The sequence below is a fragment of the Ambystoma mexicanum genome, chromosome 10 (assembly GCF_040938575.1).
Source record: "Ambystoma mexicanum isolate Mex_15411 chromosome 10, UKY_AmexF1_1, whole genome shotgun sequence".
Taxonomy (NCBI): domain Eukaryota; kingdom Metazoa; phylum Chordata; class Amphibia; order Caudata; family Ambystomatidae; genus Ambystoma; species Ambystoma mexicanum.
Genome location: NC_090932.1, coordinates 1,079,521,165 through 1,079,538,666, shown reverse-complemented (window position 1 = coordinate 1,079,538,666; position 17,502 = coordinate 1,079,521,165). Strand labels below are relative to the sequence as shown.

At 45.4% G+C, this 17,502-nt stretch overlaps 1 protein-coding gene across 2 annotated transcripts in view; it reads left to right on the top strand.

Annotated features, from left to right (window-relative positions):
* Positions 1-17,502, top strand: part of NFU1 (NFU1 iron-sulfur cluster scaffold) — a 338,080-nt gene that overhangs the window by 94,564 nt on the left and 226,014 nt on the right. For both annotated transcript variants that reach the window (XM_069618894.1, XM_069618895.1), the window contains 2 exons: positions 7,141-7,207; positions 7,394-7,508. In XM_069618894.1, the coding sequence (XP_069474995.1) occupies positions 7,141-7,207; positions 7,394-7,508 (182 nt within the window). The remainder of the gene's footprint in view (positions 1-7,140; positions 7,208-7,393; positions 7,509-17,502) is intronic.

Genomic DNA, 17,502 nt, shown 5'->3' with positions numbered 1-17,502 from the left:
GAGTGGCAAAGAGAGGAGTCAGAGGGAGGAGTAAGCAAGTAAAGCAGTATTGAACAGTCACTGTGCTAGCAGGTTACAATCAATGGCCAAAGTTAGATGCAAAAATACACTCAGGTTAGACTTTCAAGTAAATGCAAAAATACACTCAGGCTTGACTTTCAAGTTAAATGGGAGACCAGTAGTTAAGGAAATTTAGAGTGGTAGTCAGATGGTAGAGGTGAGTATAGATAAAGCTTCAAATGAGTACATAACGGGGAGAGTTGAGAGTACCCTCCAAGAGTACAGGTAAATCAAGAAGGAGGGAACTAACCGAAACAGAATATGGTAAGAGAGTCATGGCAGTCCAATAGTCCAGGGATTGCCGCCTCAGTGAGGGTTTGGCTGTTGCAGATATCTCATGTTGAAGCCTGTAAAGCAGACGGGGAAGCTGACGGGGGCTTTAGAAGAACAGGCCGGCTCCCGGGCTCAGCTGTTGGTAAATGACTTGAAAGGTAGCCAATGGCAGTAGGCCAGGGCAGAGTGCAGAAGCTTTGAAACACAATTTACTTGATGTATAAGCACCTTAAAAATGCACAATAATTAAATAAAATTGCATATCAGGCTCTCATTTTAAACTTGTAGTCTAGCTTGAATATCATAGCTAGGGCATGGATTTCACACTGAGAGATTGGTTATTTTATGTTGCACAACGGAGAGCTAGCTTTGATTAACAATTCAGGGCCTGGGCTCTAATCTGATACTGGAAGCCAAGCTCTGGCATTACACTTGGCGCTCCTATGTAGACATGGCTGTGTCTTCCTTCTTTTGACATTGTGATGCAATGTTGGCATTAGAAAAGAATGACAAACTGTGCAGAATCTTGGTGCTACAGCAACCATGGTAGTAGAGAATAGGCGTAGGCGTTTATGGTTGAAGATGTGCGAGGAATTTTGTGCACAGGTTCTTGGGGCTTGGTCTCCCCCCTTCTTCCATTCGCTTGGATGCATTATGGCTACGCATGTGTGCCGGGTCCAGTTCTCAGATGACACCAATCCGTTCAACAGAACCAACTTCCCCTAGCCCACCCGACCCCCTCTCTACACCTTCCGTGAGGACATCACGCTGGTCAACCAGGTAGCATGGGTGCACAGGCTGCTCGAAGCCCCACACAAGGAATAATGAGTTTACCCCTGTGGATGGACATGGTGTCCCGAAACACATAGGATTTCTGCAATAAATCCCTAATAGATGTTGAATTTATCTTTTACTGGATAGCTATATGATTGTTATATTGGTTAGATTAACATTGGCTGTTTGAACAAGCACCTGCTCATATTATTTAATTACACTGCTGCAACAAATATTGTTCTAATTATGTTATACTTGTGAATATTGATGGACTCTGGGCAGGTTAAGCTCAGACAATTGGTGCACTGTTGTCCACACTAGGCACACAGGCTGCCTTGGGCCTGGAACACCTATTGTGCGCGCAGCACATCCTCTTGCCGTGTCCGACTCCTTCCCCCATGCCAGCATCATCACCTATTGTCTTTGATATGCCCACGAAGCGCTGTCCGGGAGCAGGAGGCTGCACTGTAGTCCTGTGTGTCCTCCTTATGAGCCCGCAACTAATGAGGCACTGCCTGCTTGCCGAGCCACACCCTTATGGCTGATCTCTGCTCTGCTCAGACACCTATTTGTTCTGAGCGCTTACCGCCGCCAAGCCCTAAATTGCGCTGCTCGCCTGACCCGCATAGCCCGATGCAAGGTCGCTGTTCACACAAACACTGTAGACAGACCGGGAGGCCCAGCACATGTGATACAAGGGCACGCCGTAAACAATCACTTGTACTCCCGAACCACTCTTTGCCTTCACAGAGTATATGCAACCCTACATCTGCCCACCATATTCTATCCCCTGTTCCACCACTCAAAGAAACGCCAACCTCTGGCGTAGAACTAACTAACTACCTGTGCCGCTGCCATCCACGCCCATACGCATCAAGTAACGCATATCTGAGAATGCGTACCTCGATTTCCCCCTGGCCTGCCTCACGGTCGTGCTCTACACTCCAGCGACCAGCTTGAACTGCCATGCTCTGCCTGAACCACGAACCTCCTCCGAGCACCAAGGTCTGCAACTCTCACTAGCAACTGCTGCTAGGTACATTGCCCAGCCTACCCACAACACATCATTAGGAGCCAGCCACCTCGTTAAAGACTCCTCTCGCCCTCCGCCTCTGGCTACCAGCCTACTGAGGACAGCACCTAATCCCATTAACTTGCTGAATGCCACTGCTGTATATCCAGTAGACACCACTACTCCAACTATCTTGGGCTCCACCCTAATTGCGCCTAGCCCTGCCACCAATGATGCTAAACATGAATATGATACAAATGATATCACTTTGCAAATCAGCCATGATGTAATCTCAGCATGTCCCACAAATGTTACCACTGGTGCTGTTACTTGTGCTGCTTCCGCTGTTGCTAACTATGATTATACGTGTGCTGTATCCACTGTTGCTAACCATGATTATACTTGTGCTGCATCCACTGTTGCTACTTGTGCTGCGTCCTCTGTTGCCAACCTTGATTATACTCGTGCTGCATCCACTGTTGCCATCCATGATTGTACTTGTGCTGCATCCACTATTGCCAACCATGATTATACTTGTGCTGCATCCAGGGCTTTAAGTGGGGTTAGAAATCGAGGGGAGGCCCTCATTTGGGGTCGTGGCTTGTGGGATGGGCTTGGCCTTAAAAACATACAAAACCATGCTAAGGTACGCAAACATTTTATATATTTGTATGTATACCTTACTATGGTTTGTGTAGTATGCAAGCCATCTTTTATAAACATATTTCTATGTTTATAAAAAATGGCTTGCATACTACACAAACCATAGTAAGGTACGCACATAAATTTATAAATGCTTACATTTATATATTTGTTTGTGTGCCATACTATGGTTTGTGTACTTCAAGATGGCTTGAGAAGTACATAAACCATAGTAAGGTACGCACACAAATATATAGCATTTATATATTTGTTTGCGTACCTTTTATGGTTTGTGTACTTTCCAAGCCATCTTTGTTTAACTTTTCTGTGTTTATAAAAGATGGCTTGAAAAGTGCACAATTCAAGCCATGTTTTATAAAGCTTTCCCGGCAGACAAAGCCTGAGGCTTCTTTGTCTGTCTGCAAAGCTTTATAAAAGCTGGCTTGAATTGTGCAGTTTTCAAGCCATCTTTTATAAACCTCAAAATATGTCGAGGAGTCCCCAGGTTTGCTGAGGGTTAAAGACGCCTCAGCGACCTGGGGAAACAAAGGCACCTCGCGCGAGGGGTCACCAGAGGAAGTTACAGTGACTGACGGAAATGCCAGCCAGCTACAGCGATGCTGTGGCTGTCTGACACTTCTGTCAGCTTGCCAGACCTATTGGCGGGCGCATCTCCTGTCAACTCGGCAGGCCCCGGCCCACTTAAATCACTGGCTGCATCCACTGTTGCCAACCATGATTATACTTGTACTGCATCCACTGTTTCTAACCATGACTTCCATGCTAATGTTACCACTGTGCTGCCAAAAAGCCCCTATGTAGCCCGATCATGTCCCCTAGACATCACTGCCTGTACCACCTCAACGGCCGACAGCGCCTCATCTGATACAAACAACCACACTAGGCTGGCCATGCCATTTAACAATATCCAGGGAAAGTTAGCCACCACCATGGACCATGTAGTTTGCACCACTCTGCGAGTACATAACATGATGCTCAAGATGCTCCACACAGACCTCGCCACTCCCACTATCAATCACCCTGTTCTGCCCAATCAGAAAATACCATCACTTTGCGCCCACAGCCCTAATGACCTCTGCAACTACATGAATGTCAGAGCACCCTCATTGAATTGTGCATTAGTCAATGCACACTCTCTAGCTGCCCACGCCTTAGACATCCATGACCTCCTCACGTCTCGTGACCTAGACGCCCTGGCCATCATGGAAACTTGGCTTCACAAAGCCTCAGGCCCAGTGTTATCCCTAGCCAACCCCCCACGTTTCACTTTGTACCGCAAAGACAGACCAAATGCTAGAGGAGGAGGGGCTGCCCTATTGGCCAAGGACTCCCTCTCCATAAGGCCCTTTGATACCTTCCTAGAGGAAAATGGGGAATCCTCTTACTCAAACTTACCACCTCACCTATCAGCACTATCACCTTCCACATCATCTACCTCCCACCAGGCCCAATCCTAACCTTTGAGGAGAACCTTCTCCACATCCTAGGAGACAATATTAAGGCCACATCACAAATCATCATCCTTAGGGACCTCAACCTAGGCCTCAATGATCCCTCAGACCTCCAGGCCGCCTCAATCTCGAACTCCCTGAAAGCACTGAGCTTCAGGCAACATATCAACAACTGCACCCGTTCTAAGGGCAGCACAATGGATTGGATTGCAGACTTCAACGCCAGATCACTATTGACTCTAATGCCAGTGCCCATGGACAGACCACCACATCATTTCCTTTACCATTCATCACCCTAAAAAAATAAAACTACCCACCTCCTTAACCCTCACTAAAGACCACATCCTGCCCTTGCTGGCAATGCCTAAACTAGAGCCACCATACACAAGTGACCCAAACCGCTTGGCAGAACTCTACACCACTATTTTAGCATCCACAGGAGACACTGTTGCCCCCTTACCCAACAAAAAGCTAAACCTGTAAGACACCTATTCCTGGTACACCCCGACCTACAAGATCTCTGAGACAAAAATCGATCAGCAGAATCATGTTGGGGGGGAAACAAAAACCTTGGATGCTTCCAAACGTTCTCCAAGGCCTCTAAAACCTACAAACAAGCCATAATCTCTGCTAAGTCTACCACATTCAGTTGCAGAATAGCCAATGCTAAATCAGACACGAAGCAAATATTCACCATTCTCAGAGAACTGGAAACCTCCTCTACCCCACCCTCCTCTATTACAAACGACGAAACTTGGTGCATAAATATCCAAAATGCCATGCTCAACAAATTAGACACAATACAAAAACAATTCCACGCTACATTAGCCACCCTACAAAACCAAGCAGGCCCCACTTCTTCCACTCATACCTTCCCACAGTTTCGCTTCCAGCCAGTCAGAGAGCCAGAAGTCCTATCCATTCTAAAAAGCCTAAAACCATCCAGGTGCAAAGGCGATGTACGCCCAACCACCATTATCAAGGATTGCTCTGAAGCCCTAGCACCCCTCATCACCACCTTCATCAATGCCTCCTTTGCCACAGGTATAGTGCCCACCAGTCTCAAAGAAGCCTGGATTCATCCACTTCTAAAAAGAACACCTATCCCTTGACCCAACAGCCTCTAATAATTAACGGGCTATCACAACCGTCCCATTCCGTCTTAAAGCCGTAGACATAGCAGCATACCTGTAAATCCAACACCACCTGGAAACCAACCACATTTTATGAATGCGCCAATCCTGTTTCTGCCCAAGCCATGGTACAGAATCAGCAGTGCTCGACCTCAGCCTGATTTGTCAGCAGCGTTTGACTTGGTAAATCACAAAATCCTCTGCCACAACTTGGCACCTCAGTCAACTTCTCCATCGAAGCCACAGCGTGGGTCTCCTCCTTTCTAGAGGGAAGAATAAGTGTTTGCCGACCACACCAACGTCCCGCCAACACCTATCCTTTGCGGGGTACCACAAGGATCTTGCATATCGCCTACACTTTACACAATTTTCACCAGACCCCTCTTTGACATTCTTGACTCCATCGGCATAGCATATACCAACTAAGCTGATGACACGCAAATTCTCATACTCCTCTCTGGCAACTACATAGATGACTCAAATACTCTTGATTCTGCCTATACAACCATCCAGGCCTGGGTGGCAGACAACCACTTGTGCATTAATAGGGATAAGACTGAAATCTTGTTGACTGGACCTCCATCGATGCTCAATAAGCTCAATCCCCAATACACTGCCTTCAAAATTGACGGCATAAGGATCCGTATCTCCAAATCAGTAAAGACTATGGGTGTCCATCTAGATCCACCCTCTCAATGACGCGCCAAGTGAATGCAATCGATTCATCTGGTGCCTGCACTTCCAAACTGATAAATGCATCTAGACTCTTTATATCCCCTAACAGCTGCCTTTCCATAGCAGGGTCCATCACTGGCGCAAGGCTTGATTATTGCAGTGTCCTATTCGCTGGGACCTCATCCCAAAACATACAAAAGCTTCAAATAATTCATAAAAATGCACTCCTAGCAGCTCTCAACATTCCCAAACGGGCTCACATCTTTGCCACCAGGAAAGCAGCCCATTGACGGCCAGTCCCTGAACGGATCATCTTCAAGACTGCCCATTACTCACAGGTGCCTGTCCAACACTGCGCCCCCTACCTCTCTCAGAAAATCACATAGGTTAAGCCCACAAGGCCAACAACGACCCTCTGTGCAAATCGTCTGCACCAGCCTAAAGACAGACTCGCAAAAGCTGGAGGCTCAAGCTTCCCATCCATTGCAGCCAAACAATGGAACTCTCTCCCTCCCACCCTGAGAGCTGAACCCTCATACTGGGTATTCCATGGTTGTTCACCTAATCCAATCATCACTCCCATGATATTTCTACACATTGCTTTATTTTGCACTGCTCGCCCTAACACCTGTATGTTTGTTACCTCCTTGCAAATAACTGGTTCACTGTAGCAGCGCCTTGATGCCTACGTGTTGCTGTGCGCTTTATAAATGAAATAAATAAATACACTGATGCACAACTGACGCATGAGACCGTAGATGAGGAACATGTGAGCTTATTCCATCAATATACCCGTTTCCTTGTTGCTTCTCTGCTCCAAATGACATTCTGTACAATGTTATAGTGTGTCCATTTGTATATGCCATGCAAAACATTCTACAGTGAAGTGGTGATTTCTGCGTGTGCGTTTTGAGCACAATACATGAGCGTGACATATAAAATGATTTAGGATTTAGAAGGGCCTGAAAAGAGAAGTTTAGAGAACTGTTAGTTAAGATGGCAATTGAGGAAGGAAGGAGTGACTGAGTTAGCGAAGGAGTTGGGAAAGGAAGTTGGTTCATTCAACATTGATGCACATACAAGCCTCTTTCTTTTTCAGACAGTTATTCCGGGTTGAAGGAGTGAAAAGTGTCTTCTTTGGGCAAGATTTCATCACCATCTCAAAGGTAAGCAGGGTCTGTTTTTTGTAGTACCGGGCTTCTCACAGCATGGTCTCTGAGAGGCAGTTGGTCTGACCTGTACCCAAGTCTGAGACACCCACAAAGGTTGTGCTCAGCTCTCGGTGGCAATATGTGGAGTGAGGGTATGTGTCTCACTCTCTTCTTGACGATTAAGTGTTTATCTTGTTGCAGGACAGTGAAAGCATAGACTGGAATTTAATAAAACCTGACATTTATGCCACAATCATGGACTTTTATGCCTCAGGTCTGCCCGTTGTGAATGAGGAAGCAGCTCGTGCAGATACAGGTAAAACATCTGTACTATATCCAACCATTGTCCTTTGTTTTGCACACTTTGATTATTAAATTATGAAAGCATTTTGAGCCTCTTATAGGATGTGATGTTAAAATACTAGATCCAGGAGGGATTTATTTCTAGTGTACTGAATTTGGTACAGAGAACACATTTTAGATTATCACAGCCTCTGTAAAATAGCCTTTCCTAGATGTAATGTACTAAGCATTATTACTGTGCGGGCTAGCACTGTAGTGGTCTCCAGGCATTGAGGTATTTTTCATATTTTACCTAGCCCAAGGTTTCTAGAGTTTGATCTTTGGTGCGAAGATGCAGGTGTGGGGTGTCGTTGAGTTAGAGGAATCGACAACAGGAAGCACCCAGTAGGGCTTAGGTAAAGAAGGGCGTGATGTGGTGGGTGTGTTGGTTGTTTAAGGTCAGGTGCATGTGGTCTCATCTTCTTTAGGTTTATCAAGAAGAAGTGCAAACAGTTTGTCGGCAGAGGTACTGATCTCTTTATAGGTCCGTGCTAGCTGGAAGATCTGGTGCACTTGGAGGCAGTGCGATTGGTTAGGTGATGGGCTTGAGATATGCTCAAGCAGTCCAATGCTGTTTGGAACATGTCTGGATTGGATGCACTTAAGATTCCCCAAACTGCCCATGAGGCAGAGATCCTGAGATTGCCAAAGCATTTGAGATCTTTGCATTAACATCCAAAGTGACTTGTAAGAAAAAGGAAAGTGGTGAGAGAAGGGTTAAGGGGGAGGGGAGAGGTGGTAAATGGACCAATCCAACCAGACTACCGCCTTTGTATCGGCACAGTTCTGTGTTGATCAGAGTTTATTTGAAGTGAGAATGGGATTTTATTTGTAAAGTCCCAGTGGAGTCCCCTGCCATGCCCCTACTTCCTTCTATGCCCCTTCCCTACGCAGCAGTTAGCTCTTCTGTTTAAAGGTCACAGCATTGTTCACCTTGAATGAGTCCCTAATCGACAGAGGTAGAGTTACACAGATCCCTGCAATTTCCTTTTTTTTAAGAACAATTTTTATTGATTTTACGTCGTTATCTCAAAGTTACAACATACAGTATGGAGCATTATGCAATTTTCATTTGATGAATGTGTTCGCGTGACACAACAAGGTCTTTTATTAAACATTAACACATTCCCCAACCTCTCTCTACCCCCCCCGAACACCTATTCACCCCCTCCCGAGTTGCCTGTAGGGTTGACATCTGGCCTATGTGTTTGGTGATTACTAAGGTTAAGTTGTCTGTGTTGATGGCAGTGGAGTGTCTGTCAATTCAGGGCCGTCTGCTTCTGGAGCAAATAACGATTGTGTTACTGCAGGCCATAGTATAATGTCTTTGTGTCCAAAGAGCTCAAGTGTATTGCACGCCTCCAAGCCGCTGTTTCAGCTACTGACCATTTTGTAAGGTCGCACCACCAATCCGCAATGTTAGTGCCGTGTGGAGATTTCCATGACATAGCTATCCTGTGTTTGGCTAGTATATATGCTAGATCCTTCATTTTAGATGCATACCGTGTAGTTTTGGGGGTGCGTGAAGAGTCTCACTAAGCAAGCAGATGGCGATAGCAGGTTTGTAATAAGACCTGCTTTACTCAATCTAGACGACACTTCTCCCCGATATTTCCCGATAGTTGGACATGTTCAGAACTAGTGTAGTAAACCAGCATCTGAGGCGTCGCATCTAAGGCAGTATTGTGTGGCAGCCCCAGGAAAATGTGATATTCTAAGTGGCGTCAAATATGCCCAGTGGGTAACCAACAGCTGGAGGATCAGTTCCAATGGAGATACTTTCTTATGGTACTTTAATATCTTTGCCCAGTCTGTTTCGGAACGGGGCGCCTAGGTCCTCTTCCCATTTGCTCTTAATTGCTAGAGCCCCAGAGGGTCTGCTAGTCAGTAGAAAGTCATATAACCTGGATATTGCATGGCCTCTTTCTGCTATGTCGTACAGGGTGTTAACTACAGAATGTGTTTCCATTGTTTCGCTCTATGTTGGCCATCTGCACAATATTATGTTCTGGATGGTGTGCCCCCGGATGTGCCTCCGAAGTGCCTGTGAGAGTGTACGAGAGTCGGCTCTCAGCTCTGCTGCTGTTGCCTTCTGTGCTTGAACTTTTGTTATCACGTTCACTCGAGCTGCCGTGGCCCAACCACCTCAAACACTGGCACTCTCCACTTAAGGCACGGGCACGCGTGCCCCCGGTAGTTCTTCAGAAGTGCCTGTTCGGCACTGGGCGGCGCAGCGGCTCTGATATTTCCTATTGTCCCCCTCTCAGTTGTCTGAAGTCTTAAATGCCCTCACACGTTCTGTCCTTTCTTCCCACATAAGTATTGCTGCTTACTTCAGCTTCCGAACGTAGCTGTGATGAGACTACTGGTTTGCCACGATTTACGTTACAATCGGTAAGACTCATGCAACCTATACGTCTACCTTTGTTGAAGCACCTTACTTTAGCATAACATCTCAATCTCTGTGTATAGGTGTTGCACTTGTACTTGTACATCTACTTTGAAACTTTCCTTACGGGCACTGACGAAGGGGACGGAAGCAAATGCTTTCTTCATGTATAGTGTATGCTGCAATTAAACAAGTATCATTGAGCGTTGTGCTGTATAACTGTTTATTTGTTAGCAGCAGGCTCACGTGCTCTCTGCTCAAGCCCATAGGTTTGTTGATGTGTTGAATTACTACCTGGGTATTACCTTGATCGGAAATCTGGTTTGTCGGATGAGGAGGTAAACGGATGTTGCATTCCATTTGTTTTTGCACTGGTGTATGAGTTGGTGCGATTAGGACAGGCAAGGTGGTGGGTTGATCTCGACCTTGCAACATGCTTAATGAAATACAGGGGATTCCTAGTGCAGGCGTCCATTGCTTTTTGTGCATAAATTCACATCAAACTAGCATTGCTCTGCATTTCAAGTATATTTGATGCGCAAGAATCTGAAAATGGTCAGAGATTTGAGGAGTGGCAAACGCATGAAGGAGCCCTCCCCAACATTGCCAGTTCACCCCCCTACAGTGCAATTGGGTATTTCAACGATGGATTTAGCATTACATGAATCGCTTGGTTCTGGGCTTTCTCACAATAACTCTGTGTCTATCACGGCTGCTTGCCCCGAGGCTCACCTACTTCCTGCACACAGTGTACCTACTATTCAGATAGAAGTCCAAGTACACGCTGCAATTACACCGCAAAATACGGAAAATACATTTACATGTAAATGATGTACAATTGAAGCCCTTGGAATTAGTTAATAACCTATTGTCTAATAACTCTCTCACATTCAATCCAGAAGAAAGACTTCACAAATCCATATCCGACATCTCGATGCTAGCACCAGTAGTTATGGCCGAGCTAGGTAAGCGTGTTCGCTTATCTCTACGTCCATCGACACCCGTAGCTAGATCCTTTGCACACATGGAACAGGTTCACTCACACAAATCAGGCAATCCACCTTCAAATGGGTCACAATTACCCGGAGTGACTTCACAACTTGTGGTTTCAACTCTGTGGTTATCACTGCAAGTTCACCATCAGCATGTGACATGGTTGAAAACCCTGATATGAATCTGTCCCATGTGTTGTGTGATTTGAATGGTTCGAGGTCAAGTGAGGTACAAGCAGAGCACAATAGGCTCCCTAACGTACAGGTTTCTTTTTCTCCACATGAAGACCTAACATTCCCGTTCGATGAGCCAGATCAACAGTAATTTCCAGTAATTACTTGCATACTTAATTTACTGGATAAGGGTCATGACATCACCCATTATGCCATTTGAGAAATGAAAGTGTCAATTTCTGACATATTAGCAAAACTCAACAAATTATAAGGATGCATGTTAACGCAGGAGTCCTTCTGTTTATATCACGCTTCTCTTTTCTATTCGGCATCTAACTTGACGCCTGTAATAGAAACTTGTGCTGGCATCACAAGTAACAAGACCACTCAAACAAATGATACTTCTGACATTTTGTGTCCAAGCCAGGTCTTATGCACAGGTGTTAGAGAACAACAAACACATCCAGTCTCACCTAAAGGGCAATCCGCATATAGATCTTGTCCAAGTTGCCAAATTGCTACACACAGGAATCTTGCAAATCGAGCAAATGTTGATTGAGGCAAATATAGCTCACATAGGTGAAAATATGCTACATCAGAACACAACCTTGATGATTGTCCATGACAGGACGACAACCCATGAAGACCCCGATAGTCCGACGCCACTCACGGATTTGCTCGAACAGTCCACCAATAGACACGCTGCATCTGAAAACTTAGTCTCCTTGTCAGACAATGACGTGTCTCATGTCACAAAGCACTATCTATCGCATAAAGCAAAGAGACTTGAACTTCAAGCACAAAAGAGAAGGCTTCTTCGCAAAAATACAAATATCAATAGTAAAAATGAGTCCTTAACTAAAAAAACAAAAAACTTACCATCATGTAAGATCAAGGGTCACAATTCCAATGTCAGGAACCTTTGTAACATTTCACTTGACGATGTGACTCTCGACCTTAATCAACTTAATGATGAAAGCAAAGTTCTGTTACAGTTCAAAAAAACTGAATCGCTGGGGCAGACGCCCACCTCTGCCATTACTACCACTCATACTTCCAGTCCTCAATTGATAGACGTAAAAAACACACTCAAGTGTCTGAACAGGAACCGCCTGAGAAGCTCAGTGATGAGCATACAATCCCGATCACCTTCTGACGGTCACTGCAGCGATTAAACATATCCACTTATCCAATTACTTCTCCTTGATACAGATCAAGAAGGTCAAAGGTGGTGGGCGGCAAGAGCCCCTTATTCCAAATAAGAGTGAGCCTCATGTAATCACACAGGTAGTGGACTCTCATATTTCAAGTGAGCCACTTACGCAGGCAGACACCCTATGTAACATAAATCCGGGTGACTGCTACGAGGGTGCCACAATGGTTAAATCCCCGACAGGCACCATTGACTCAGGGTCAAGCTTGGCAATAAATTATCCTATAAACGCCCTCAAAAAGGACGACACATGTTTGATCCCTCAGGATGTGGCTATACCCTCTCTAGAGAGCAACGATTCCAAGAATGAGACCACCCATGTTCCATCAACTGCAAAAACAGTTGTTCCCGCTGACATGAATCTTATTCTTGGTTGAGTTAGCAATGTCAATCTCAATGGACGTGCAAGAATCAATCGTACATATTTTCTAAATGTTTTTTATCAAATTCCTCTCTTGCGTAATCCACATTCAAAAGATGTATACTGGATACAGTTAGCACCACATAACAATAGAATGCTTTGTAAAGTTCAATCTTTCATTATTGCCATAATGTCTATGGGAGCAGCAAGCAGACCTAGCTTTGCTTGGTCTTGAAGTGCAAGTATTTAAATCCAAGGAAGATTCTTGCACCTTAATTGAGACCACTCCAATCATAAATAATGACAAGGACAATCTAGGAGTCAAAAAACATTTACCAAAATCCCTAAATGATGAAATGTTAGGTCAACTCGCCTCCTTCTCCAATGCAATAAAGGGATTGGTGTGGATATAGCCATATATGAAATCGTTGATGAGAAACGGCAAAAGCGAAGCGCATACATAACACGCATTCACTTTCTGGAATTGCTGTGGTTTTAAGAATTTGCATTTGTGGCTCAATTCTTCACATTGCAATAACACTCTGTCCATTGTCTTGTTACAAGAAACAATGTCTTTAAACAACATCTACTTAGGTGGTTTTACTTCATTTGTTCAACCGGCAAAGCGCGGTCAGCTTGGCCGTCCTTTTGGCAGCCTAGCTATTTTGGTGCACAACAGTTTGAGGGTGTCTTCAAAGCTCATCTATGTTTCAAGGCAAGGGAGGGAACAAGGGAAAATACAATGACATTCTTACAGGCCATGAACAGCAAGGATGTGAAATTAACTATCGTACTCGCCCTGATGTCATTTCAGATAGTGCAAGAGCTAAGACCTAGATAAGGAAGGGAGGAGGAGAGTGGGAAGGAAATGGAAACAGACAGGCGACTACCATACTAGGCGTGACAACAAAAGAAAACAAAAGGTGAGGGAGAGGGGCTCAGAAATGGAGGGGATGAACAAAACAAGCAACTATCGTACTAGGCCTGACGACATTTCAGATGGTGCTGGAGGGGGGCCGGTGGAACAAAAAAGGGGATGGGGGGAGGCACAGGCGAGGTTGCTATCATGCTCGGTCCAGGGACACTTCTGATAGAGTAAGTGCATAGAAAAAAGTAAGGAGAGGAGATAGGAAAATGGAGAGGAGGGGAGAACAGAGAGTAAGAAGTCAAAAAGAGTGGAGAAGCAAGAGGGGAGAGCGAATACAATTGCAGAAGTCATTAGTAACACATAATGTTGCAAGCCTGGATACAAGATGAAGATGGGAACAGTGTGATTCAGGGCCACCATGAGAAAGGGTGATGCACCGTGAATCAATGAAGTCCATAAAAGTGAAATCCAGCATTGGCTACAGGACGGTGATGGTGAAACCAGAAAGTATCAGGACAGACTCCTGCAGGCTGGAGAAGGGGGGGGGACAGGGTAGAAGAATCAAGCAAAAACGGCATCACCTGTGTGGGAAGGGGGGGGGGCCCAAGGGAACATCACAGGGGGACCAGAGAGGGTGGGGATGGCCTGTGGGGACAGAGGGAGTAAACAGATGTTGGTGCATGCTTACCTGCTATCTGAGCAGGGATTCGGGCCCTGGGTCCGAAAAGGTGCTAACAGGAATTGCCCTTTTCTTTGTCTGCCCTTCGCTTCGGACGCCTGTGCGAGAGACTCCCTTGATCTAAAAGTTAAGAACAGGAAGGAAGAGGCAGGGCTAAGAAGTTAGGTGGTGCTTAGTCCAGGTGACCTAGATCCACTTGCACCTACTCCCCATCAGCAAAGGAAAAGTGGCTGGAGGGCTCCTTAAGTAGGCAAAAGAGCGGCAACCTGGAAGGCACCAAGTGGGCGGGGCTTAGGCTAAGATTTTAAGTAATGCTCATCCAGCCTCAATCGGCCGTTTTGAGATAAAAATGAAATTCATACTCTGCCAAATTGAGATGGAGCCCATAGATCTTTGTGATCGTCCTGCTCTCGCTAAGAAAAAGTACTACCAACACGACTGGTTGAATGTAATTGACTCCATTGCAGGGTACAAATCATACAAAGAATACGCTCAATTTGTACACAGTAAACTTCTGCGACTGCCCTACTTGTTATGCTTTCCCTGTAAGAAGGCCAGGGATCTTTACCTCAGATTTAAACTAGATCTGTTTCATACAAATGTCCGTACTAAGAACTGGTCCAAATACAAGGGGGTGCATTCTGATGGCTTATGTCACTTTTGTATTTCCAGTGATGAGCCCGAAACTTTAAAACCCCTTGTTATATTTTGTATCCATTGGGAAAATATAAGAAAAGTGTCCTTTGGTAAATATTTTTGTGACAATTCAATCTTTTCACGCAACCTACTGTGGATTCATTGTATGTGGGGCACAAACAAGTCACTTCTTTTATCTCTTACTCGTCTCATATATTATTCAGGAAAATTTGACTGAGGATGAAAGTGATAAGTAAATTCTTCTCAGCATGAGGGTATACTCGTGGTCAAATTTAGTAGTTGGAAAAGAGTCCAACATTGTGTTTTGATCAATTCTGAGTGTAGGGGCCTCATTATAAGGCTGGCGCTCACGGAATGATGGGGGCCGGTATGGGACCGGCCCCCTTCATTCCGGGAGCGCTGATTACGAGCGTCCCATCGCAGGACCCTGATCGCACGCCTGTTAAAACCAGGCATGCTTTCCGGGTCCCTCGAGGGGAAGAGGGAGGCAATAACGGGCCAGATGTAATCTGCCCGTTATTACCTCCCTCCCGATTCCCATTGAGCCCTATGGGGGCTCGAATGGGGATGGGTTCCTGCAAGGAGGACTTACCGGGTCCTCCTATGTCGGAGTAACCCGGTAAATTCCCATTGCAGGAACCTGGTAATGGAGCCCGGAACGGAGGCAGCCATGGAGCTAATAGCTCCATGGCTACCTCCATTCTCGTAATGAGGCCCTAAGTGTTTTATTGATCAGGTCTTTTGCCCAAATGCTTATGTGTAAAGTATTTCATGGTACGAACTCCTAGCAGAGGATTATCCCTGTGAATTTCAAATTTAGTTCAGATATCCATAAGCATGTTTTGTACCCAAATTCCAATGTGTCAATCTGTATTGTTAGTTCACATGTTATCTTGCGAATTGGTAGGGGATGTGACAGTCTTTGACACAACGAGAAGATTATATATATGTGACGTGTTTTGTATAGGAGAAATGTTATTATAGAAATAAAAACATTTTCTGGATGGTGCGGTGCTAATGACCGTGGTGTATGCCGATATTGTTTACTAGTTCATTGAAGGGTATGAAGGAAGTACCATTCATCAGGTCCTCTATTGTGGCGACCCCGTGAGGATCCCAATATGTGTGTATACCCAGCTGAGCCTGGGATGCGGTTGGAACAAGTGAGGTTAGGTTAATCTGTACTGAGAATAGGTCACTCATTCCTATCAATTTGAGCGCCTTATCCCACATTAAGATGCCTAGCGATACCAGGTGTGGGTTCCCAGTGGGCCGGGACTTCTTGTACCATAATAGCTCCTTGAGAAAGAAGTTGGGTGTAAGGGGCTGAAGTAGCTTGATATCTGCAGTAGGCTCATCTGCTAGCCAACCCACCACACACTGCTGTTGTCCTACAATGTAGTATGACTCAGTGTGGAGCCTTGATGCCGCCCTCTTCATAAGGCCTCTGTAGGGAGGTTAATGCTATTCTACACCTACCGTTACGCCATTGGAATTACCTGCACATGGAGTCTAAGGTTTTGAAAAAGGTTTTTGGTATATTATTTGGGATGTTCACAAAATGATGTAGGAGCCTGGGGAGTGTCACCATTTTTAATAGTGCGACTCTGCCCATTAGTGGGAGGGGTAGTTTGGTTCAGAACTTCATTGAGCTTTTTATACTATCTAGGGCTTTTTGGGTATTAGCGTGTTCTAGCGGAGGGTCATGATATATGTTAATTCCTAGGTTTCTGAATGTGTCGGTGCTCCATTGCAAAACCAAGATAGGTATATCATGACGCATCTTGGTTAAGCTAGCCAGTGGGAAAAGGGATGATTTGTCTTTACTGATTGTAATACCTGAATATCGTGCAAAAAGTCCTAGAGCCTCCATTAGAAGTTCCCAGTTGTCTTCCGGGTTTTGCACATAAAGCAATGTATCGTCGGCGTACAATATTAGATGGCGTGTTCCATCAATGAGTATGTCTGCTGCTATGTATTCTGCCCTTAGGTATGCTGCTATCGGCTCCATTGCCAAAATATAGAACAACATGGATAGTGGGCAGCCTTGTCTAGTACCCCTCTCTAGCTCCCATGGCCACGAGAACTAGCCTCACCCAATTAATGAATGTCTGCCCCAATGCAAACCGGCGCGGCCTGGCATATGACAGTCCCATTTAATGGAGTCGAATGCTTTTATGGCATCCAACCTAGCTATTGCACAGGGAGTATCCAATATCACGGTGCAGTCGATTACGTGGTGCAAGCGCCTTAGGTTCGAAGACATATGTCTACCTGGCACATATCCCATTTGATCGGGGTGCACAAGGATATGGATCACCTTTTTCAACCTATTGGCAAGTAATGCTGTTAGAATGTTGCTGTCCTGCTTTAGCATGGACAAGGGCCTGTATGAGCTACACTGATTTGTGTGGCTTGAGGAGGGGTATGATTATTGATTATCCTAGGCTAAGAGGAAGGATACCAATTTCATATGCCTCCGTTGGTGTATTCAGGAGGAAGGGTGCGAGATCCGCTGCAAATTCTTTATAGAACTCGCCGGGCAGGCCGTCGGAGCCCGTAGTTTTCCCTGATGACAATTATCTTATTATGTCTGTTAGTTCTTCTAATGTGATGGGAGCTTCCAGGCTATTTA